The sequence below is a fragment of the Opisthocomus hoazin genome, chromosome Z (assembly GCF_030867145.1).
Source record: "Opisthocomus hoazin isolate bOpiHoa1 chromosome Z, bOpiHoa1.hap1, whole genome shotgun sequence".
In the NCBI taxonomy this organism is placed as follows: Eukaryota; Metazoa; Chordata; class Aves; order Opisthocomiformes; family Opisthocomidae; genus Opisthocomus; species Opisthocomus hoazin.
Genome location: NC_134454.1, coordinates 22,932,142 through 22,958,354, shown reverse-complemented (window position 1 = coordinate 22,958,354; position 26,213 = coordinate 22,932,142). Strand labels below are relative to the sequence as shown.

Sequence of the window (26,213 nt, the reverse complement as noted above, 5' to 3'; positions counted from 1 at the left end):
GACTGTGTCTATACAACCACAGGTTCAATGAAAATTAAAGATATGAAGCACAAAAAAGAAATATACTTTTATGCAGAGTTTCCAGTAATGCAGGAATGCATCACTGCAAGACACCAACGAAGCCCAGAATTTAAAATAATTAGACTAGAATGAGGATAACATTCAAGAAGAAAGAAATCACACACAGAAAAGTTTAGGATACTTTATATTCCAAGTAAATACAGCTTAACAGAATCAAATTTCATTGCTTACAAAAGGAAAATTATTTTGTAGAGGTATTTTCAAGATTCAGATTTAAGGCTGAATAAGAATTGTATCTTTAGAAAGGCCAAACCTGCTAGTCAAGAAAATTTACTACAACATATATTTATCAGAAGGTATTTTATTGCCAAGAAATACAAAATTGTTTCTCTCATCCCCTGATGTCTCCTTTTAAAGATAAAGCTTTTCCTTCACCACTTTTAAAGACCTGTAAATACAGCATTGTAAAAAATTAAAACAAAAAGAAAATTGCAACAATAAATTAAGAAAAAAGAAAAGGTGAGGAGGAGAAAAGCCCAACCCACCAAGGAGAAAATGTATTAGAAGCAACAGAAAAGTTATGAAGTGAAATCAAAGTCTCACATTATGTTTTCCTTTGAAGAGAAGTTTGGGAGTTTTGCACATGAAATAAAATAGCAGCAAAGAAAAAAGTTAAGTAGAAGTGCATTTGCGTCCCACTGGATCTTGTTTTTATTAACCAAAACAGTAGTACTCATCAGAATCAATTTTGGGATGCTTATGCAGAGGCTGTGAGTCCTCCATAATAGAAGAATCACTAAACTGGTCCATATCTGAAGGGGTTTGGTGACCAGGGACATCATCCACTAAGGTGTCCAAATAACTCCCCACTGATATTCCATCCAGTCCATCACTACAGTCTTGTAAACTGTTACAGCTGCCATGGAGGGATGTGTCCTGACTTTCCAGCAAGCTGCACAGGCTGCCACTCAAACTGCTACCTCTGCTGGCAATGGCCTTCTCTTCAATCATCCACTTAATTGATTCAATACTTTCATTGATGATGAGTAGCTGGCGCATGAGCTTCACATCAGTGGCTCGGAGATTAACCTACAAGGCAAAAGTGATTAAAAAAAATATTCATTTTCTTAAAAATTAAACTCTCAATAGCAGGCTGGAAGCAATGAATGGGTAAAAAAAACACACACAAAAAATCCACTTTTCACATCGAGGACAAATCTATTTAAATAACTAGTCTAAAATAAAAAAAGTAAAAGTGCTGCTATACGAATATTTTCAATGAAGCTGAAGTGGGAACCTGATCAGGCTACATAATCAGTCCACTAACAGGAATGCTAGTCAATGACAAGACTTGTACACACACTAGTACAATGCTATTTAGACGACAAACACAGCTGCTGTTACAACTCTTGGGGTTAGCCTTTCACTATTAAGAGAAGCAAGACACAAACCCATTTCCATTTCCAATTGCTGTAAGCTACTTAGCAGATCCCGGCAGCTATGCATTCACCCCAAATTATTCTGTTATGGATAAAAACAGCTAAATAAAAAACACACTTTAAGCACAAAGTCCTACCTTCCACCATACACACAGAAGTGTTAATGGTAAAGCACAGTGGAATATTACAGTGCTGCATTTCACAGACATGTTTAAGATAACTGAGCTCATGTTTTGCTTAACAGACAAACTTTATAAGCCACTGTTTTACTCAAATTTCAACAATAAGAACACACATAAATGTGAGGCCTAAGGGTTTTATTTGTTGCTTCTTTCTTTGCATCTGAAACATCAAGAAGTGTTGGCAAAAAAGATCTGTGTGACCTCCTGTTCATCACATGAAACAAGTAAAAATATGGAAGAGGCAGTCTGACAAAATGAACGTGATTCTGGGTTTGGCCATAGTATCAAGTGTGGAGAGCCAGAAGCTACTTCCATCCATGCTGTGAGAAGATAATGGTAGTTTATGACCTAATTAACTCTCCAGCCCTTTCCAACAGCACCTCAGACCTACTAAATGTTTGGCATCACAACAGACACATCTCCAATCTCATCACTTTCACTGTAAGACCTCTGCCTAGGTGAACTTTTGCCATAGTGCCAACATAGGGCATGCATGCTTAAAACCCCTAGAAAAAAGACGCCAGTCATTTCAGATTAACTCATAGGTATACCATGTTTAGCATGTAATTGGTGTCATATTTCACCTGTTCTTATATCCTTTAATTGTACTAATCAAGCACACCACATGCAGATATGTCAGTGCTTTAACACCTGCATTTGGAAAATACTTTCCCTTGTATATAATTTGAGTGTACTTCTCTACAAAAACACATGTGCTATAATGTCTGATATATAGACATATATTACATGATTTTCTTCCATAGTCCACTAACATCTTAACTGCCAGGTTATTAATTCAAAAAAGACAATACAGTATATCTAAAATCTGAATGTCTTCACTGAACTCAGAAATAAGGAAGAAAACAAGTAAGATTTGGTATGCCACACAATTCTTCAAGTCCACAATCATTTTGCAGAAATCTGTAACCCGTATTTCTCCTGCACAATGGACTAGAATGGAATCAGTATTCTCAGGAAGAAAAGTCTGTATCTTGTTTTGCCAATACAATCTGGACATGTGTCTTTCCATAATCAAATGCCATCTTCTCGATACTGTAAATTACACCGACCTGGTACAGTTGTTCCAAAAGTGATTTTAATGTATTTTTATTCTGTTAGATACTGCAGAGATTGCACTGGCTCTGTCTGGGATGTTTCACAGCATTCAGCATGGTGCTGTGTTCTCCATCTGTGACTAAACAGTGCTGATAGCACACCAGCGTTTCCGCTGTTACTGGACAGTGACTGCACAGCATCAAGGCCTTTTCTGTTTTTCACTCTGCACCCTCAGCAAGTAGGCTGGGGCTAGGAAAGATGTTTGGAGAGGACACAGCTGGCATAGTTGACCAGAACTGACCAAAGGGATATTCCCTGCCTTATAATGTTGTGCTCAGCAATAAAACCCATGGGTTTGGTTTTTCCAATATAGCCGTTGCTTGGGGACTGACTGCTTGGACATCAGTCTACTGGTGGGAGATGGTGAGTGACTGACTGCATCACTGGTTTTTTTTTTTTCTTTCTTTCCTTCACTTCTTAAAGTGTCTTTATTACAGCCCACTTTTCTTTTTCCAGTTCTCTCCCCCATCCCACTGGAGGGGGAGAAGGAAGTGAGTGAGCAGCTGGTAGGTGCTTAGTTACTGGCCAGGGTCAACCCTAAACAAAGATACTTCAAGCTTTGCTAGTAACAGACTGTCTATGTATCTCTCACATGTATTCCCAGACTTCTTCCCCAGTCCCCAGAATGACTTCTCAATTATCCTCAAGCCAGTATCACGGGATTTAACATAGCTAACCTGGTACTGTGCAAAACAGCTTTACCATTCACAGTTTTAACAATACTGCCCATCTATCGTTGTTTCAGATGTGACGTTCTGAAAACAGATTGACCATTTTGTAGCCCTCCTGCTCAAGGCAGTTCCTCTACTCCTACCCATAAATCACTATAAAAAGTTTGCTCAGCAACTAGACTGTCATGAAAGCAGTAAATTACCTGACTTCTCAAATGCAGCTACAGATTTCAGAAACTTGCTGAATATAAGCAAGCTTGGAGACACCGAATTTCCCAAAAGGCTGATTAAGGAAAGGTTTAACAGAGCTAGCACGAATACGCCTCTAATGAAACAGTCCCTTTTAGATAAAGTAGACATCTCATATATTTCACAATCAGTTCACAGGAAATAATGTTTTGCTCTAAATACACCCACAGCTTCAGCATTTCTGTGGAACAACCTTACTGGGAGTAATTCGTTGCATTCCTGCGTACTTGAGTCCTCCTCCTCCACGCTACCATGTCATACCAAATCTGCCGCACCAAGAGTGTTTTATTCCTGAAGTAAACATTAAAAAGTAGTCCACCAAGTGTCATCTTTCTTTAATACAGTTTACTTCATCATCTGCTTGATAACACAAAAATGTCACTACAACATTTCTTGCCTCTTACCTGCTTTAGCCCAGACACAATCACGGTAGTTCATACCCACTTTGGTAGCTGCAATCCATCTAACTGTTGGACTAATCAAGTCAGTCCCAAGATGGTTCAACTAAAGGTACTAAACACAATAAAATCTCAGCATGTTTGACAGCTCTATTCATTATGCACAGTAACAGGTGCATTTCAGAAACAATCTAAACAGAGTGCATCACAGGTAATGTAGGTATTTCACAACAGTTTCTACAGCTGCTCTTTGAGTTAAAGGTAGAGCGCAACACCACCATAAGGAAGGTGTGTGTGAGTATGCACCAGTCCTCAACACAAACTTGCGGTGTACAGAGGAAACAAATTGTGACAAGAGAGCAAAAAAGAAATTCTGATTACAGGCTAGCTTTTTTATCTTTTTGCTTAGTGTATATAATCACAACAGTGTAGATCCTCAGGAAGGACTGCAAATATTTAACATTAAACAGCTAGTCATGGCAAGAGAAAATACTGAAATTAAAGTGATAGTGAGCATCTTTCAGGTAACACAGTCTTGTAGCACAGGTGGACAGAACAGATGAGCGTTCAGACACAACCAGATATTCAGTCTGGAAGGGACAACTGGCCTAAACACCTGTCTGTGCCTCCCTCCCTCTCACAGTGGTTGTTCTAACACATATTTCTTCCTTACACAACCAGTCTTGCTTATGGTCTTCCATAATAACATGTGCAACACTGTCATAATATATTAAAGAGAATTTATATATACAAACATAGGGGCATCTGTGTAGCTGTATGTACACACAGATATACACAAATACTCGTGCTATTTTTATATATACAGGGTTTTTAAAAAAGGACTTGACTAGCTTATTGGGTTTAGAGTAAAACTCTTAACGACCAGGCCTGTTAACAAAGACAATTATCGCTTCCTGGCAGTCACCCAAAATAGTGCATTAGTTGTCCTTAGCCTGGTCACTTTGCTTTTGGATCAAAGTTGCACTTGCAGTAGGACTACGGGCAGAATGGACTTGTGTTTTCCCGATGCATGTTCTGCAGACATAGCTTCCAGTCAGCTCCAAATACAGTGGGTCCCATTCCCCTCCAAAAATGACAAAGCTAAAAATTCTGTTCAATATATCCTTTTAATCTGTCAAAGCTGTTTGCAGCTCTAGTTCCTTTCTGCAGATTACTTTCTTTTAGATTACTGGGATCACATGCTGCTGCTGCTTCTTTTAACTACAGGCAGTCTGCAGGGATATTAAAGGTAACCATAAAATGTAGTCTCAGGAAAAGATACTCCTAAGTTTATTTAAAATATACTAGTTTCATTTTTTCCTCAAAACCTTTACATTGTGTGTTGTAAAGAGCCCACTAGTGAAAGGAAAGGAAATGAGTGAGCTTGAGTAATGAGGTAGTTCCTTCAAGACAAGCCTTTTAGCCAGAGCACAGTGAAATAAGTCACTACATGACACAAAAGAAACTCAGAAGTTAATGGATGCAGGGAGCTGTTTAAGTTGCTCAGCTCCAAAGCTCTGCTCTGCCACAGGATCTCGAGCGGAACTCAAACACTGATCTAGTGTTGGCTGCTATGGAATGTGTGTTTCTAACGCAGCGTAATTTGGGACAGATATTCCACAACAAATGGAAGTTGGATGGAAACAGCAGCAAAACATGGTAGCCCACTGAAAGCTGCTCAGAGGTTCAGTATGTGAGCAGTCTTGCAGAAGAGAATTAGCACGTGAAGAAGTCAGATGAAATGGGCACTGGAGCTAATCCCATCTGTTGTTAAGCACTGCAATACCCATCTCTACTGCCCATTTTACAAACAGAACTTCAAACCAGTACAATCTTTGCAAGCCAAACAGGTCTGTCTGACCACTACTGTTTAGAAGTATTAACGCTATTGCTATTTTCCTTTTTCTGGGGTGTGTCAGAGACAGATTTCCACTCTCCTATTCAATTTCTTCTATTTCCTGTGTCATTCAGGATAAACAACTTTATGGTTACATAGCTATGCCTACCTCCCTTTTCTTTTTTTAACGGCAGATTACCTCATTTTTCCATGGAATAATGAATTCCATGAATACATTTGAGATGTTACAAAAAAAAACTAACAATCAATGCCCAAATAATAATCTGTTTCGAATTCTGCGAAGTCTCTTTCTTCACAAATGCTAACCTTTCTCCTGGTGTTACTTTTGCTATTACAAACACTGAGAATTTTTAAACAAACTAAGAAAATTAATTCCCGAAGAGTATGAAAAAGAAAATAAATGCTGGTTGGCAATGTTGAATTGAGTCTTACGAAGGTACAAATTTAATAAGCAGATATAAAAGGTTATAAAACTCATCAATAAAACCTCATCAACCAATTCTGTGAGAGAACATACATAACAAGCTAAAAAGACCATAAGCAACCTATTCAAATTCCAAAATTCAGAATATGTGAATGCAAGCTTTATTTGATGGGAGTCACTGACCTTACACGCTTACAACAAGGATGAGTGTGGTCACGCACACAGGCTTTGTTTATTAAGCAGCCACCATAAAGCATGAAGCATACCACTTGAAGGTTAGCAAGCTCAGAATGATATTACAATAGCTTCTCAACACCAGTGAGAGAAATGCTTTTTTTTTTTTTTCATTTAACATGTCTAAAATGACAGATAAGGAACAAATGTCTGCTCCTTAAACACACCAGAAAATTAATCGGCTGTGCATAACCTCTGTCCTACTTTAATTAGTACATATGCATGTGCACAACTTTAAACCTCTTGCCTATTTCAAAATTGTCCTACTGATTCAGGATGTTTGCATTGGTTTCTTCATGTAAGTAAGCCACTTTGGTCAATGTTATTTCAGTATCAAGAAAAAACCAGAATGCCTAGATTGAATTCTGAATTTGGATGCATTCTTCAGTACCATCTGTCAAAAAGCCAGGGAGTTTTAATGTGACAGAGTAAGAATACCAGTCTACTATCCTTAGCTTGAAGGAATCATCTGCACCCAGGTGGAACTGTAACTGCTTGGAATGCTCCACATCCACTGCACCGCAAAGTCAGCTAGCTTGGGTTAATACAGGCACTACAACAATCCAAGATAATCCAATCGACCTGACACTGTATGCGAGCTCTCATTCCTTCAGTTTCCTCATATGCATGAACAATGGAGGTGGTGACCAAAGTCTGGCAGAGATGAGACTGTCAATGAGTCGACGTAGGTGCTCCAGTGTTCATCATTATGCCATGTGTGCCTGACTGATTTTTCTCACACTGATTTAGGCAAATTAAATTTCAGTCAACAGCGATATATGTAGATCAACAGCTCTTTGCACATCTGGTCATTGCACATTTCTTTCAGCATGGACTTCTGTTATAGTGTACTGCTGGAACATTTTCCCATGACTTTCCTCACGTTTTTCAGGCTTGTGGTAATCTTCAGACAATGAGGGAGCACATACAAAGGCTACATACACAAACGCTAAATTTATGTGACCCATTGTCAATTTGTAGTTGCAGTTTACTGTGTAGTTTGTTTCTGCAAATTGAGCAAGTTACACTGACCCTTTTCAGCTGCGCTTCCATAAAGAGTCACAATAAAAACACTGTGGCAGGTTACAGAAGCAGCCTTGATCACTTTTTGCCTTCTTTTGCAAAAGAGATTATTCACACTCTTGTTTCTCTTGGACACTCCAAAATTATTAAAACCCTCATAGTAGATTTTTAGGCAGCATTCATTACAATCACTGAAGTCCCAGCTGTTTAGAAAGTGTGAAGTCATAAAATCTTCAATTTCTGTCTGTGCCCTGGACCTTGTTAGTCTAAAAAGAAGCCCTAACCTAGTCATGACCTCACTTCAACCTGCTGCAGTTCCAGTGCAATCCTGCACCAAATGCTTACGATAAATACTTCTACAGGTCCTTCTGCAAAATTTGGGAGCAACATAACATAGCTTTGTGAACAGTGTTTTTTAACTAGTAAGAAGAAAGAGAGACAGTGTGATTCGACATGAGCCAGAAGAGGATTCTCCTTCTGTAAGCAGAGCTTACCAAACACCCATTAGCTAAAGCAAGGAAGTAGGCTCTCAGATTTCAGCCACCACCAGAATAACCACGAGGCAGAGCAGCTTCATGAGGGAGCAAGTCAGCTCAGTAAGCAATGAGTGTAAATAATTTAATGAACAGGTTTCAAGGACATTTCTTGCAAATATATGAATAGAATATTATGCTAGTATGGTTATCATCTGGTATAGGAAATTACCGTATTGGTGATTTACATTTCTCTTACAACACCCTATTTTAATACATTAATTTTATACATACTAATTAATCCCCTTCAGACTTGACAGGAAAATACATACCACCAAGTTGTGCAACTTGTAAATTGCTTTATCTCTATAATAAGAAAAGTGGTTCTCAAGGCCTTTTTCCACCTCCCTGAAATATGCATGATCCTTTTCTGTGGAGTATCTGTGGGCAACCTGCCATTTGCATTAATATCTAGTAAAATCTCAGTGATTTGCATGAATCATTCACTCAGTAGAGTACAACTGGGTTTTTTCAACATTATACTATTTGAGGTATCTTGTACGCTTAAGAGTAACACAAAATTCTCAGGGGAAAAATCTTTTTTTTGTTTGTTTTAGGTTTTTGGCCATCTTTATTTTACAGTGAAAAAGAAGAAACAATTTAAATGCCTACTAAGTAGATACGATAAACATTATCAGAGGGAAACATGCCATATACATCAGAGAGCACGCAGCAAGTAAAAAAATAAAGGTGAGCTAAGTCCCTATTTTATCACCTCCTGCCCAAATAAAATAAATGCCAAATCAGCTCTTTAAATATGGAAGCACCAAAGAATTCAGAGAGAGAAACATCCAGTCTTAGAAGGATGAATGAATATAAAAGAAAGGTCCTGATTATTTTAAAGCTCAGTTGAATGAACATGAAAGTGAGAAGTGAGGAAACGTAGGGGCTTGAGAAGAGCAAACAACTTCTAATACGATGGGAAGTTTCTAAATATACCATATTGCTTTCATAAAAGCAGAATTACCTTAGAAATGCATCTACTATGACAAAGGTGAAAATGTCCAGAAAAATCCATACTATGGACCCACGTACGTTGACAGACAAGATAGCACCACTGCAAACATTCAGGTCAATATGCAGCTGTAACAATCAGCTGTGGGTGTCAGAAAGTGTTACAGCTGATGGACAATCACAGCATCATTATAACGGGTTCTGGATGCCAGCCACAACACAGGACTATATGTGTCTTCCCCACCAGCATGAGACAGCACTGTGGCTCAACAGCATTATCTAGATTTTTTTTCCCATTGGATTTCAACTCTCAACCTTCTTTATGCTTGTCGTGCCCAAAACATCCTCTTAAAAATACAATGGAAAAACTGGATAAAATATCTGTTAATTTCTAATTATGCTTGGTTAATGAGCACTCCAGACCTGCTCATCCCTTTAGAATTAATTAGTTTTAATACTGGCACCATGTAAATATGCTCAAAAGCATAGAACTTAAAGGTGAACAAAGATCATGGGTTTTGCTTAGAGGTATATCCAAAGTTTGAAAATGTTGTTTTTACTGAGAGAACAGTGATCCTCACCTCATTATAATTTTTAAAGGGGAAGAGGGGGGGGGCGACACACACACAAACCTCCCCAACTTGTTTACTACTGGAGATAAATCTGAACTTTCTTGAAATTCAAACCTGTTTTCACAACACCACTGGAGAAACACATAAGATAAAAAAAATAAATCTTTGTCTGAATGTCCCCAGAATTCAAAATAGGATTCTGTTTGTAATAATTCTGTGGCCCTGGATATGGGGTAGGTCCTCATAAAAGCGTATTTTTAATCTAACAACCAAATATTTAGTAACAGCAAACTCCCATCCTACTTACTGAAGGTTTATCTGAATAAGAATAAAAAGGACAAGACAGCCTTATAATTATAAGTGACCACATGTCCTCTTAGAACTGCTTTAATACAGTTAAAAAGTGATATGCTCATCACTGTTTTTTTTTCCCTATGAAAAGTTATGAACACCATGTTTCAGTGCTAAATCTTCACAAACTTATTGAATAAAAATAAGTCAACATCTTATCAAGTTTTTTTTCCTTAAGTTTAATCTGTGAATTTGCATGACTTTCAGATTAAACCTTTTTTATTTTTTTAAATTAAAAACTTCATCCAAATCTCCTCACTGATATAATCATCACCCTGCTAAAATACGGTTCATACACAGGCTTTGTGCCCATCTGAATGTACTAGCAAATTCAAGATCTTTCAGATAAAAATGAAGCAAAGTTGCCTATTTTGAGTCTTTCAACGAAAAATACCCTTCCAAACTTCCAGGTATCTATAGTTAACTACTTCAGTTGTTTTTCTCACCTGCTAAGAAGGTAGCAAACAGCTAGCAGTCAACCTACATCTGGCATCTCCAGGCTAAAAAGCTAGAAGCAAACAAGAGGCTAGAACCATTTTTAGCAGGCTGAAATGCTGAATTTGACCAACACAGCTAGCCAAGCAGGCTGCTGCAGGCTATACTAGCTGCAGCTTTTGAGCTCTTTTGGCTCAAAAAGGCAAGAGCCCCTTTTGTTCCTACAGAACACACTACAGTAATCCATTCTGGAGGTCACAAGCCATTATTATGCAGGTAATAAAGTGAAAACATATATTAAAAAAGAAATAAACAGAAATCCTATGCTTGTAGCCAAGGACACCTCATGAGAAGGCAGCAGCAGTAATCAGTCATGAACTACAAACTTCAGGGCAAAACCAGGCACTTCATGTACCTGTCTTTCCATATTATTTGATCCCTCCTGTAACCAATAACCATCGTCCACACCACGTGGTGCAGACCTCAGCTTCTCCTACACCACTCTAGCTCACATCATATTGCTCTTTTGATATCTAAACCTGCTCTTAGCAAAGATTTCTACATGGCAGACTACAGGAGCAGTGTGGCTTGATCCTAGTTCAGCAAAGAATATTAATCATAACTGTCAATGCAGTTACCAGAGCTATGAGTAGCGTGAGAAGGAATCAAGGTCATTGGTTACATTTCCCATTTCTCCTTCTACTCAGGAAATACTAGCTACTAAGCTAGATGAGGAGCAGAAATGAGGTGCAAGACTTGCACCACATGGCCATGAAAAAAAAAAAGCCAATCATCAAGAGTGACCTGGGAAGTGAGAGAACTAGACAAGGAAAGCTGGAATACGACAGAGCTGGACTACAGAAGTACTGTTATATTTGAAAAGGGCTGGTTAGGGCTCTTCCAAAGTAATTTTGTCAGTAAACTTCAACAGAGTACAAATTAATAAAAATTAAGGAGAGAAATTACAAAAGCTTAAATGTCATATTGTTGTTTGGATTGCATTTCTTTTTCCTCTGAAATGGGAGGGCTGCTGCTCTGCACTGATGAATGCATAACCAGCTATATGAATCCACGGTCAGTGAGCTACTTCATATGCCTATGGGAAAAGAGCAACTGTGCCTCCACTCCATTGCTCCAGACACAGCAATCAGTGCTAGCTGCTAACAAAGAACAACGTAAATTCCATGGGTATTTGAAGTTGTGTTGCTCTGGCATGCTAGTAGTACTGCTCTTCTCTTGCAAAGAAGCTTTGCAAGATTTACAGTTTTCTCCTACAAACCCTGTAACACTAGGAACGTGACACAGGCCATCGCTTGAGACAGAATATTTCAGTGTACAGCACAGTTCTACTACAATGTAAGCCCATTAATGGTTGCAGTGCTTGAACTGGCCCTATGAAGGCAAAATGCACTTGCAGTCACAGATCAGAAAAAGTCCTCTAAAATTATTACTCTGGCTTCATGTTCACCTCTCTCATAACTGTATTGTCTTGAGAGGACTTGCACTGTAGTCTGAAGCTGGTGTTTACAATGACTCCTTGAACTTGTCGTGGTTTTACGCAGACTCATCCAAATTCTGTTAGTCAGAAAACCTTCCTGCCCATGGAAAGGATTCTTCAATACCAAACTACACAAAAACGCTACATTGCCACTGTTTTATCATTGTGTACTTTGCTCTAAACACACATTGTGTGCTTTTGCCCAACAGAGAAAACGATCTGTATTAGCAGTCAAACTTAGAGAACAAATTCAGGCTTGTGATGTGGCTGGAACAGGCCTTCTCCAGGCACCCTTCCAAACATATGTGTTAGTCTCATCCTAGGAAGGATGCTAGATATTCACTTCACTAGTTTTCTGAAGAGGTGGCAAACCAATGCAGATTCTATTTCTGCTTACATAGATACGCTCCACAATTTCCTCCTTGCTGTCAGGACTGTTTTTCCTAGTCATTTATAATTATTGGAAGGGACAAGGCCGGAATCTGAAGCTTTGCAAATCAAAAAAATCTTTTCAACAAACAGTATTGAGAGTCCTGTCCAATGTTTGCTATGTCTCATAACCACATATCTGAGGTACGAAAAGCAGTGCAATCATTTCAAATAGAACATTTCTTTAAACCAGTGGAAATTCTGTAGGAAAACAGAAAAAAATAATACTCAGAAAAATGCAAAGCAACAGAGCTGTTCTACCTTTGTTTCTACCTCGGGGTTAAAACCTGGAGCTTGAAAACACCACATTTGTTACATTATAATTTTAGGATATGTGCTTCCTTCTGTATCTAGAGAAGCAGGTTTCATGACCAAAGCAGCAATGCAGTAAAATGACTCTCCTTCCGGAAGCATTTTATTCTTGAATGCAGTATCTAACAATAGTGAACAAAATTACAAATTAAGCCAGTAAAGTGTTTATAAAATCTGAAACTCCCAGTAGTTAAATGGCAATGTAACATTCCTTTACAGCCACTAAATGCTTTCACTTCACCTGGCACTGCACCCAGCAGGGCCACAGTATTGCGAGTTTATTTTACAGCAGGGCAAATGAAACATTCAGATAACTTTTCCTAGGAGCTTAGCTATTTTATGTTCCCTATTAATTAACAAATGTACAGATGTGGGGGAATGTTTTATCTTCTACATTAAAGAAACGTCATCGTTTTAATTATTAATCTCCTCCTTGGCTTTTATTGCAGCTATGTATTTCAGAACAAACCTTTCAACCTCTTCCTCACACTCTGTAGAAGTCACTGTTATCTAGTTCTCTCTCCAATTCTTCTCCAGTCCTTGAACAACTTATCATCTTGTAGTGGGTTTGCATGGCAAAATTTTGGTAGTGGGAGGGCTACAGGGCTGGCTTCTGTCAGAAGATGCCAGAAGCTTCCCCTGTGTCTGATGGAGCCAATGCCAGCCGACTCCAAGATGGACTCACCTCTTGCCAAGGCCAAGCCCATCAGCGACAGTGGTACCGCCTCTGTGGTAACCTGTTTGAGAAGGGGGAAAAAAAAAATGCAGCAGGATAGAGGAGTGAGAATACATGAGAGAAACAACTCTGCAGACACCAAGGTCAGTGGAGAAGGAGGGGAAGGAGGTGCTCCAGGCACTGGAGAAGAGATTCCCCTGCAACCTGTGGAGAAGACCATGGTGAGGCAGGCTGTCCTCCTGCAGCCCATGGAGGCCCACAGGGGAGCAGATAACCACCTGCAGCCCATGGAGGACCCCATGCTGGAGTAAGTGGATGCCCAAAGGAGGCTGTGATCACCTAGAGAGCTCACACTGTAGCAGGCTCCTGGCAGAACCTGTGGACCCATGGAGAGAGGAGCCCACGCTGGAGCAGGTTTGCTAGCAAGACTTGTGACCCCGTGGGAGACCCAAGCTCGAGCAGTCTGTTCCTGAAGGGCTGCATCCCATGGAAGGGACCCATGCTGGAGCAGTTCATCAAGAACTGCAGCCCATGTGAGAGGCCCACGTTGGAGCAGTTTGTGCAGGACTGTCTCCCATGGGAGGGACACCACACTGGAGCAGGGGAAGAGTGTGAGGACTCCTCCCCCTGAGGGGGAATGAGTGGCAGAGACAACATGTGATGAGCTGACCGCAACCCCCATTCCCCTGTGCTGTTCTGGGGGAAGAGACAGAGAATTCAGGATTAAAGATGGGCCAGGAAGAAGGGAAGTGTGGGGGAAGGTGTTTTAAGATTTAGTTTTTATTTCTCATTATCCTACTCTGATTTGACTGGCCAAAAATTAAACTAATTTCTCCAAGTCAAAGTCTGTTTTGCCTGTGACGACAGTTGGTGAGTGATCTCTCCCTGTCCTTATGTCAACCCACGAGCCTTTTGTTATATTTTCTCTCACCCGTCCAGCTTAGAGAGGGAGTGATAGAGCAGCTTTGGTGGGTAACTGGCATCCAGCCATGGTCAACCCACCACACCTGTCTATCACGAAAAAGTTAATGTTTTTCTTTAAGTGGTTGAAAAGGTCAAGATTCACAGGTTTAAAATTCTTAGTACTATGACTTCCTTTTGCCATTAACTGAAATTATCCAGTGGCAAGGACGATACTTCAAAACTGTGCCTGAAAACAAGTACAGTACGTACATAGTCACAGGACAGCAAGACAGAACAGCTTAAGCGACCAAAACACATCCAGACCTTCCTAACACGAAGACCAATCATATGAAAGTCTTACAGACTTTGGTTTGTTTTTGTTTTGTGTCTTTTTTTCCCCCTAAGCATTCAGTAAACTAATTAGCCAAAACTGTGTAATCTGCTCTTCAGAACTATTGCGTTGATGAACACCCTCACTTCCGTCCAAATTCAAGTTTCTCCTGCCTCCTTCTTTAGTTGCTTTTAATAGGTGCAATTAACAGCCTCTTCAGCATTGTAAATAATGTAATAGTTTTCTGACAAGCCTGAAAAAAAGCCATTTCTGTTGCAGTTACTTTGGAGCAATATTTGGTCAAGCTACTTCTGAGTCATCACAGCTTATAAAGTTATCACTTTCCTATATATCTCCAGTACAGAAGGTTTGCATTCACAAAAAACATGCTAAAGTTTCAAGCACTGCCTCTTATCTGTGTTTCAGTAAAAATTTAAAAATATTTATACAGAAGATTACAGACTATGTGGGGGACAGATCCTCCGATTGAGGTGGCCTTAGCATTGCTATCCATATAGTTACAGACTTCCCAAATTAAGATACTAAACGATACATGGATGCCATCTCAGGCTCCAGTTGTGCTACTAGATACTAGCTGTCATTCCACACCAGTAAGGGTAAGTGGGTGATTGAAGCCAAAATTCAACACAGAGAACAACTGGCATGAAGGCAAAAAGTAATCCACCATGGGTAAATACTTAGAACTAGCAGGCCCATTTATGAGAGGGCTGGAACACAAAGGCTACAAGTCTGCCTTCACAATAATAGGAGAACTTTGTTATGAGATTGCCCATAATTTTCAGAGCTCTTCATCTTCACAAACAGTAATCTAAGAACCATCTTTTGGATCTGCTTACATGTAAGATGCCCAAGTTCCATGGTTATACATGCAGGTGAAAATTCAAGAGAGAAATTGCACTCGATTTCATTAAATTCCAGTTGCTTTTCAACAGCTCAGGTCCTCTGTCTTTTTACTTCTGTAACTTCACCCTCATTTGCTCCAGATTCCAGTATCCAGCCTCTCTTCCAGGACACAGACAGAAATGAAACACATTAGGAAAATAAACCATGTCCACCGTGGAAAGTTTACAAGGTTTTGAGCTTGAAGCCAGAGAACAGACAAGGATCTTGCAACCTTTAAAAATTGAAATGAAAATGTATGCTTTTACTTTAACTATTTACTGTTATGGAAAAAAAAAAATTGAAGTGTAGACATGGACTTGTTGGCCATCACCTCTGCTCAGTATAAGTATTTGGTCTCGTGTATTTCAAGTTTTTCCTTCCCACACACAAAAGGTAGTTTTTAATTATTGTTAGCCATAAGTATCCACACAAAATGATGATGATTAAAGGTCTGGAGAACCTGCCTTATGAGGAAAGACTGAAGGAGTTAGGTCTTTTCTCCCTGGAGAACACAAGTCTTGGGGGGGATGTCACCACTGTACTCGAGTACTGAAAGGGCTGCTACAAAGAGGACAGAGGCTTTCCCTTCACAAGGAGCCAAGTGGAGGAGACAAGGGGCAACAGGTACAAGCTGCACCAGGAGAGGCTGCATTTTGATGTAAGTTTTTTTTTTTTTTCACAGTGAGGACAATGAATCACTAGAACAACCTCCCCAGGGATGTGATGGAGTCCCCATAGTGGAAGGCTTTCAAGATGCAGTTGAACAGGGTGCTGAAAAATCTCATCCAGGCTCCTTTTGCATGACGGGATGAACCAGATCGTCTTTTGAGGTCCCTTACAGACTGGGCTATTCTATGAAAATCAAGGTGTTTTGCTGATTTCATTAGAAAGTTTGTAATCTATTTGCTAAACGCTATTGTAAGTCACTTAAACTGTAGAGCTCTGTGCAGAAGGGGTTTAGTCTTCATGTCTTTTCATCACAAATCATCAGCAACCAGACTTTAAAAACCAACTTCAAAGCCAAAATGCTTCCTCTACCCTTGAAACAAAGTACTTGGGAAAGAAACATCATGAAATCATAATACATATTCTTTGAAATAAGGGCTGGCAAAAGTCTCATTGTACACTGGCATTCTAACAGGAACTCTCCAGTAAAGTATCCCTGACACTACAGTGACGGCCCATACACTAGAAGCACTTATATTGAAGTATTTCACACGGATGCTGCTAGGTGAGGTATCAGCAATGTTTCACAGACTCTCCGTCAAGCAGTAGCTAATTACATAACCCCATACTCATCTGTACTTCCTCAGGACTTAAACCCTTCAGCAGCTGCTGTAGCTGAATGAGAACAGCCATAACCACCGAGTGCAACAAGTAGGTGGTTCCACAATACAAATCCTTTTGTGAGCCACTGGGTGAGATTTGCCAGTCAAAAGACATGCCTAACTATGCATTAATTTAAATAACCTTGCTCACTTCATCTTTCCTAAGATGGTCTGAAAAGATGGAAAACTTGGCAAAGTTCTGATACTATAATTAGGTTCCAATTTTTCTTCCTAGATTTGATAATTTTCCCTACGGATGAATCTACAAATCCCTTTTAACCTAAGTATCACAGAATCACAGAATGGTAGGGGTTGGAAGGGACCTCTGTGGGTCATCTAGTCCAACCCCCCTGCCGAAGCAGGGTCACCTACAGCAGGCTGCACCGGACCTTGTCCAGCCGGCTCTTGAATATCTCCAGAGAAGGAGACTCCATAACCTCCCTGGGCAGCCTGTTCCAGTGCTCCATCACCCTCAGAGGGAAGAAGTTCTTCCTCACATTCAGACGGACCTTCCTGTGCTTCATTTTGTGCCCATTGCGCCTTGTCCTGTCACTGGGCACCATTGAAAAGTCTGTCCCCATCCTCTTGATACCCACCCTTAAGATATTTATAAGCATTTACCACTGCCCAATCTGCATTATATGTAAAAATTACAAATGCCTCTACCACGTGATGCAAATTGGAAGGTACGAAGGAGAGAGTTCATCAGCAAGATCCAAGATTAACAGCTTTTTCAGTGAACTTGAAGAGGACTTTGGGAAACAAATTCATTTCTATTTCTGTACACCTTCCTTCTACTTCTAAGAAGAGCCTCACTTTTGGGATTCACTGAATAACTGCTCACTAAGAAACCAAGGTTAATCAAACCCTCCTACACAGGATTGAGGCTTAGCCACTAGTAATTTTATATTTAAGATTTTATCTTCAATCAAGTTTTTAAGCAAAAATTCCAATTAATCTAACAGAAAACCAGCATCTGATACACAGCTTTGCACTGCTGACTAGACACACTGAACCAGATCTTGGCTTCAATAAAGTCAACTGATATTATCACACAAAACAATGAATGTAACAGCCGTACCTACAGCATGTGTGAAAGAGACACAGCTGTTGACTTTTACAAAAAAGGTACTTTAAAGAAACTAATAAAGGCAGACCCCCCACAACTGTGGATCTAATAAATCTAAGCAAATCTGAAATTGTTCAAAGTTTTAAGAGCTGGTAGAATAGAGTTACAGCTGCTCTGCCCTCCAACCTGCAACTTGATTTACATGCTAAGTACACTTTAAAAAACAAAAGACAAGAGTAAGAGAAGGACTGGCGTCATAACGATCTTATTTGCCTTAATTCCAAACAATAAAAAGTACTTTTAGTTCTGCTTCATTTTGTCAGGGGTCCATGCTAATTAGCCTTTTAAAAACAGCTATAGTAAAATAGAACTAGGAGAGCAAAGGGGGAGAAAACTCAGCTAATGACTGAACTTAGGAATATGCGTCTATCTTAAATAACTCTAGCCTAAAGCTGAAATACTCTTCTTCTTCGCAACAGCATTACTTTCATTTCTTTATCCCTTCACCCTAAAAAGTGCTGCAGCCAAAAAACCCAGTCTGGCCTTCAGACTTATTAACAGTGTTTGATCCTCACCAGTATTCACCAGAAGGAATGTAATCTAAAAGTCCCAGCACTGCCATTTACTCTCACTTCCAAGCCAGTTTACTTTTCCTCCCTGAAATATTTTTATGTAAAGCATGGTATTTTTTATGGCATGTAATGCAGACTATACTCTGTTTAATTTTTTTAGATTTCAAAGAGGGAATAAAAAGTTGATCTGGGAAACTTTTGACTTAAAAGAAAAAAACTCCACATTCTTTTTCTTCAGTTGTCAAGGGAAATCTCCTTTGAGTAATACCAGAACTTGTGAAGGAGAAATGAGGCTTTTGAAACAGTACCATTTCTAGCTACAGAACAAATCTCACTGATTATTTACTGCAGTGTGTAGCTGTTGAAGTGATACATATTGAATGGTGACCTCAGGAGCATGATATACCAGAAACAGAGCTGCAGCTATAAAGGGTTATTATAAATCCTAAATCCCACCTACAATACCACAGGAGGAAAGAGTTTAACATTGTGACAAATTTCATACCCAGTCAAAGGCACATCAGCTAGCAGGAGGTACTCATCACATCCTAGGCCGACCACAGCACAGCATTTTGCCATATTGCTTCTCCTGTTACTTGACAGCCTTATGCCTCAAAGGTTTTCAGGATCCAACAGAGCCTCCATCACAGCCTCGGTGGAGAAAACTGAAGGTAAAGAAGGGGAAGGAGGTCTGACCAAGCAGGTCCATATTTCAAGATACTATGTGGTGCTTTGTGCATGATTCCAGTGACCACCAGCAAAATCAAGCTTGAGGGGAACATCACCATAAACTGGGAACCACAGAAGGATCTGAGGAAGCAAGATGCAAGTCTCAAGGCCTTTAGCCAGCAGACGTATAGTTGCCACACACACACCACTGATCCGTCATGTGCTTTAACTCATAGTCAAACCCAGCATTTCTAAGTCATATATTGACACGATAATACGCTTATCTCTTAACATTCCCCTGCAGCGGATGACACAGGAGAGGTAATCACTTCCATTATTTCATTCATGCTCTTCCAGCCCAAGGACATGGCAACTGGATGACAGAGAGCTCTCAAAGCTTCCACCACCTCTCTCTTTCTTACAAGTATCCTGTCCAACAAATTTCATTACTTAGTTCTGAAGCAAAATAAGCACTGGCTTCTCACATACAAGCTGGGTGGAAAAGAAGATCAGTTTCTTTGGAAGGACAAAGTATGCATTGACAGGAAAGGAGATGGCCCTCCAGTTTTAAATAAACAAAACCTTCCACCTACTTCCATTCCTGTACGTTTGCATTTACTCTGGTAACTGGAAGGATTATAAGGCTTGGTGTCTACTCCTAAGCATTACAAACAGGTTCATGTATGCTTCCCTTGTTCTTTACCGTCAGGGGCCAAACAATAGGATGTCGGGGGAACACAGAGGTATTTTACAGCAGCTATGAGCTGCTATGAGCAATGAGAAAATGCAATTAACAGTAAAATACATCCTTAGCACAGTCAAGAACTTTGGGATCATCCTGATTTAAACACAATGATAACTCAAAACATATTAAGGCAGTATCTATGAAATTGCTTTGTCAGATTTAGTTGAAATTGGTCAGCTCTGGAACAGTCATTGTGACAAACAATAGCTGTGAGCAAGGACAGAAATTAAACTGCATAATCACACAATTTGCGTGAAGCCAAGTTTAAAAAAAAAGAAACAACAAAATAAAAACAGAAAATAGCCACATCTGTCCAAAGTATCTTCATTAACAAAAACAAGAATGCAAGAAGATAAGACAGTACTGCTCAGCATCAAAGATCAAGACATCAGCACAGTAACTGGTGTAAAGTTTTTTATATGTGACTAGAAACAAAGTACCTGAATAACCTTGCTTTGTAAATGCTTATAAAAAGCCTGTCTCAAGTCTGAATCAAGCAAACAAAAAAAGCATTGATGTGTCTATCCAGAGCTCAGTGAGTGAGCTGCAGAAACTGCCACCATAGCATAACTAGAGAAAGATAGCTTGATTGATGATACTTGGTTTTCTAAACTTCTAATATTTCCCCTTTTTTTGCATCTGTTTATTACTGCAGCAGCTATAAACTACTTTTCTACATGTTCAAGGCCTCTTAGGCCTTGCAGTGAAACCAAAAAATAATATGCTACAAAGAGGTGTGAAGTAAGAAGCTAGACAGAAGTTTTGCCTCTGTTTTAGGAATGACATACAGGAAAAAAAAAGAAAGAAACATAGAAAGAAACACTGTGATTATTACCTGACACTGTTCTTAAATTGATCAGATCTGTACAATATCACAAAGAAAATTGCAGAGGGGAAAGTGACAGATGAAGAACCTGAAGAAACCTTAAGTATAGAGGAAAATCCTGAAGTTGCTAAAGAGACCAGAGGAAAACATCAGGAAGATAGTTCACTTTCATGCTCTGGATTACAGAAGACAGCTGAGAGCACGAACAAGAAGTAGACAGAGTACCAATACTTCACCTTTTACAAATAGCCATTATACTAGTGGTTTAATGGCCTTACATAGACTAGAAGCCCAACGGGAAGAGGTATATAACAGAACTCCCCTTACTTAGCGTGATCAACAAGTTCAGATGTGAAAATCAGCCAGTCATTGAAGTGATCCAGAACAGGAGAGGCCAAGGATCTTGGGACTAAAACACGTTCACGCTGAGCGCAGGGAGGAAAGAAGGAAACTGGGTGGCAGGAGAAAGAAGATGCAAATTGAAGATGGAGACATGAAACTTGCAAGAGTAAAGTAGGTGAAGAGACCAACTAATAAGGAAAAGGTGATGAGGGCAACTCACTCATTTTCCTCCCCCTTAACAGGCCTGTCATGACATGTCTAGACAGTCATGCCAAGAACTCTGGTTGCCTTACATGTTTCCTGTGCCGTCCAACCTCCGTAACAGATTTACATCTGTAAGCTACCTGCAGGTCACTCTACAACCCTTATGCAAGCTTAAAATTCAAAAAATAAATATGAGATATGCTGACAGTGCAGAACTTCGTGTTAAAACTGAAATTCAGTGTGTGTCATAGTTACACTAAAATAGATTGATAGTTTGATTTATGAGGATCTCTTAAACCATATGAAGGCATACAATAGCAAATGTGATTTATAAATTACCTCTCAAGATTAAGGTCATTGTCTTGGCAACTAACTCTCAGAATATCCTTTTTTGATTTCCCTTTTCTCCTAGCAAGCTTATTCTTTAAAAACCTCTTACAAACCCACCCACCTTTTGCTTACATATAGGTAAGATTGCACAGGGACTGATGGTATGGCATTATACTTGTTTGCATAGAATCACAGAATGGTAGGGGTTGGAAGGGACCTCTGTGGGTCATCTAGGCCAACCCCCCTGCCGAAGCAGGGCCACCTACAGCAGGCTGCACCGGACCTTGTCCAGCCGGCTCTTGAATATCTCCAGAGAAGGAGACTCCACAACCTCCCTGGGCAGCCTGTTCCAGTGCTCCGTCACCCTCAGAGGGAAGAAGTTCTTCCTCATGTTCAGACGGAACTTCCTATGCTTCAGTTTGTGCCCATTGCCTCTTGTCCTGTCGCTGGGCACCACTGAAAAGAGTCTGGCCCTATCCTCCTGACACCCACCCTTGAGATATTTATGAGATTGCTTTGTTTGCTGTAAATGGCTGAGTCCCAAGACAGCTGCATAAAGTCATCTCAACAGGTTGCCAGCAAAACCCTCAACAAGATCAAATTCCATACTGTCTTCAAATAAGCTTAGTGGCAAGAGCTACGCAAAGAACTGCTACCAAGAGAAGAGTCTTTTGGGTCCTCACGTAACAATTATACCCCAATAAAAATGGAAGCCAGCTATGCCCGCACATGTAAAGTTCTGTGCATCATCAGAATTGTATCTGCTGAGTGTTCACTAGTTGCTCACTCACTTGCTTCCAAAAAGTGGGCTTTTTTTGTTTGCCAAGAAAATATGAAGCCAGTTTTACGGCATCGCTAAAAAGTGAGTTTATTGAGACGGCGACATACAAAGTAGGACCAGCACCTGCATTAAGACAGTAAACGAGTTAGAAGTTTTGAACTAAATACAGCACGGTCCCATCACAGGTCACCGGCAAAAAACCTCTCCGCCAAATTATCAATAGCTGTTTGCTCAAGAACCACAGGGCACCTTCTGCACAGCCTGTCTGGAACTCAGTAACTCGCTGAAGACCAATGTCCATAAATCCAGCCCCTGAACACCAGGCCAGATTCCCGGCCCAGGCGCACCCTGCGCCGCTGTAGATACCGGTCACCAGCGCGAAACAGGTGCCGCGCAGAGGACGCCCTGACGACGGGGAGAGGTCAGTGCGCTGCGCTGCTCCTCGGCACGCCAGCTTTCAGGACTTTTCCCGAGATGACGGAAGAACAGAGGGCCGCGGCGAGCCACCGTCGAACCGCCACTCCGCCAGAAAAATCACCGCCAGCGCCCTCCGCGCCGACCAGCCCCACCGCTCCCCCCCGCACCGGGTCGGCGGTGCGGCCTCCCCGCTGCCCCCGGCCGGCACCTTGCGGGAGGGCTGCCAACGCCGCCGACCGCTGCCGCACGGCCCCTCGGCCGGGGAGGGGGGGGAGGCCCGGCTACTCACCATCTCCTGCCTCAGGAGGTGAAGTTTCGCCTCCAGCCTGGCCAGGGCGGCGGCGCGGCGGCGGCGGGGGCCGGGGGCCGCAGCGGCTGGGAGCTCCTCCCCGCGCAACGGCCGCGCCAGGCTCTCGGGCACTTTGCGCCCCAGCTTTTGCTCGACGTCGCGGAGGTCTGGCGGGGCGCCGGGCTCCATGGCTTGCCCCGGAGGGGCCCGCGGGCGGCGGCGCCGGTACTACCGGCGGCCGCCCGGCCGCTGCAGGGGCGCGGAGGCGCGGTAATCCGCGGCAGCGCCGGGGCCGGCGGCCGAGCCGCGCAGGTGACCCGCCGCACACATGGGGAGTTCCTGGGCGAACTAGTTACCCCACTCCCCCCTTCCCCGCCCTGTCCTGTCCCCGGCCCTCCTTTGCCGTCGGGGGGACAGACAAAGGCAGGCGAGCGGGGGCGACAGAGGAAAAGCTCCCCCTAAGCTACGGGGGGACCGCGCCCCGGCCCTGCCCCGGCTGCGGGACCGCGGTGCGCCCCGGCAGCTGCCGCCCGCCCCAGGATCCGAGTCATCGCGGGCCCCGGCCGGCTGCAACTTTAAAGCCCGCTGGCAGGTGGAAGAGACGCGGCGCGGCCCTCCTACCGTAATGCCTGGAGAAGAGGCGCGGCACGGCGGCGGCGGCGGCAGGGCGCCCCCGCACGGCGGGGAGCGCGCCCCCCGCCCGGCACCTGCTGGGCTCGGGAACAGCGTGGTCCTTCGGGGTAAGGGGAGCGGAAGAGGGAGAGGGCAGGGCGGGACAGGAGAGAAAGAAGAGGAGAGAAGAGGAGAGGAGAGGAGAGAAAGAAAAAAGAAAAGAAAAGAAAAGAAAAGAAAAGAAAAGAAAAGAAAAGAAAAGAAAAGAAAAGAAAAGAAAAGAAAAGAAAAGAAAAGAAAAGAAAAGAAAAGAAAAGAAAAGAAAAGAAAAGAAAGAGAAAAAAGGAAAGGAAAGAAAAGAAAAGAAAAGAAAAGAAAAGAAAAGAAAAGAAAAGAAAAGAAAAGAAAAGAAAAGAAAAGAAAAGAAAAGAAAAGAAAAGAAAAGAAAAGAAAAAAAGAGAAAAAGGAAAGGAAAAGAAAAGAAAAGAAAAGAAAAGAAAAGAAAAGAAAAGAAAAGAAAAGAAAAGAAAAGAAAAGAAAAGAGAAAAAAGAAAAGAAAAGAAAAGAAAAGAAAAGAAAAGAAAAGAGAAAAAAGGAAAGGAAAGGAAAGGAAAGGAAAGAAAAGAAAAGAAAAGAAAAGAAAAGAAAAGAAAAGAAAAGAAAAGAAAAGAAAAGAGAAAAGAAAGGAAAAGAAAAGAAAAGAAAGAAAAAAAGAAAAGAAAAGAAAAGAAAAGAAAAGAAAAGAAAAGAAAAGAAAAGAAAAGAATAAAGAAAAGGGGGGGGGGAAGAGAGAAAATAAAATAAAAGTCTGCAGAGCTCTGTGACCCTAGATCACTTTCTGAGAGGGATAGGAGCGTGCGTACAGTGTGAATGTTATTCCCACTCATCAAACAGGTTTTATTGCAGGCAGGCTGCATTCCACTATCCCCCCCCCCCCCCCTTATTATTATTTTTGAACCCCCTTCCTCCACTTTAAAAAGCAAAGTTTGCTAGCTGAGGCGGTTGCTGTAACTCTGATAGTGAGGCACGTGCTGGCCATGCAGACAGCAGCACTCTGTTGCTCCTTGGCCCGGGGTGTTGCTGCCTACACCTGTCATGGCACTGAAAAATGTTTTAGGCATGAAACTTGGGGTATGAATAGCCCCATCCACAGAACTGCAGCTGACACATGTCAGAGGGGTTGAGAGGGTGAGGCCAGCCACTCTGTTCGGGTGCCAGGTCATTGACAGCAGCCAGAATCACAAAAAGCGGTGTGGTGAGCTTGGGAAAACAAAAATATTGTTAACAGCAAACTGGATGTTCTCTGTGAAATCATTTCATCACTACTTTAAAATATAAGAGTTACTGATCAGACAACTTTGCAAGGGTTTAGTACGTGCAAGCAGAAATTCCACAGACATGACCGATAATCTTATAGGTGCATTGCTTTTAGGCCAGGGCCCTTATTGTGTCAGACCATCTGGAAATCCTTTGCTTGAGACCTATGCAAAGACATTTTTGTCTCTCATGTTTGCCAGGACTGTTTAATTCAGAAGACAAAAGAATCAATATTCTTGTTAGGAAATAAAGTCAAAAGCAGCTACACACGCAAAATTAAAACCCTCCTTCTTACTCCCACTACCCCCAAACATGTCCTACAGTTCTATTTTAATCTATGGATATTTGGAGAATGAGCTTCTCTATAACCTCAGTTTAATATTGATATGTGCCATTCTGTAAAATAGCAAGGATCATGCTGAAGTTCTTCCTGTGTGAACTATGAACACCTTGTCAAGAAAAAGTTTATATTACTGTTGCTACGATATTGAACTATAAAAGAAAGGTTCTATGTTAAAGAAGCACTTTATAGAAAAGGTCATGATTCAACTGTATTTAAACTTACGTTCTGAAGAGACTTTTTAAAAAGAACATCATAGAAGAAGAATTGGAAGATTAGAATTTTTTTAAGATTTCAGCTTACCTGAATTATCAATCTTTTTAAAATGAAAATGCAAGAAGAAATAATCCAGTTTCATGTTAGTTTAAAAAAAGTGTTCATATTGATAAAAATGTTCCTTTAACCCTACTGCAAATAATCTGAAAGAAATGAAAGTAACTTCTTTCTGTTGTTCCAGATGCGCAATATTCAGAAAGTAAACTCTGTAATGTACCCTATGCATTCATGCTTTAGGCTTCACTGTCTGATGACCTGATTCTCACCGCCCACAGGCTTTGCACCAGTATAGCAGCATGAAATTCAATGTGTTTACTCTTGAATTACAAAGATAAAAATAAAATTCACCCTGTTAAATCTTCAGGGTTACCAGATTTGATAGACTAATCTGCATTTCAGGGAGATAAGTTTCTGTTTATATAAATAAAAACACTACATCAAACAGTACCTAAATTTTATTTTCGCCCTGTGAGATGGATCCTCTATCTTCATTTTAGTATCATGGAGTATCTCAAATTGGAAGGGACCTGTACAGATCATTGAATACAACTCCCTGCTGCTCATAGGACTAATTAGAACTAAAC

The 26,213-nt window shown here is 41.0% G+C and overlaps 1 protein-coding gene across 2 annotated transcripts; it reads right to left on the bottom strand.

Moving 5' to 3' along the window:
- Positions 1-207: 207 nt before the first annotated feature.
- Positions 208-23,326, bottom strand: LURAP1L (leucine rich adaptor protein 1 like). 2 transcript variants are annotated; one of them, XM_075411024.1, is made up of 3 exons: positions 23,085-23,326; positions 13,385-13,436; positions 1,041-1,110 (listed from the first exon to the last, which is right to left on the bottom strand). In XM_075411024.1, the coding sequence occupies exons 1-3, from the start codon at positions 23,271-23,273 to the stop codon at positions 1,106-1,108; spliced, it is 246 nt and encodes an 81-aa protein (XP_075267139.1). In that variant the 5' UTR covers positions 23,274-23,326; the 3' UTR covers positions 1,041-1,105. The 2 variants fall into 2 exon arrangements, with proteins under 2 accessions (XP_075267137.1, XP_075267139.1); XM_075411022.1 differs by lacking the exon at positions 13,385-13,436 and having other exon boundaries at positions 208-1,110.
- Between the last annotated feature and the right edge of the window lie 2,887 nt (positions 23,327-26,213).

What these genes read in the sequence shown, in the direction of transcription:
- LURAP1L (XM_075411022.1), bottom strand. Translation starts at nt 23,273, where the DNA reads ATGGAGCCCGGCGCCCCGCCAGACCTCCGCGACGTCGAGCAAAAGCTG. An exon ending in ACCTCCTGAGGCAGGAGATG is followed by an intron (nt 1,111 to 23,084) that starts GTGAGTAGCCGG and finishes TTTGCCTTGTAG; the next exon opens with GTTAATCTCCGAGCCACTGA.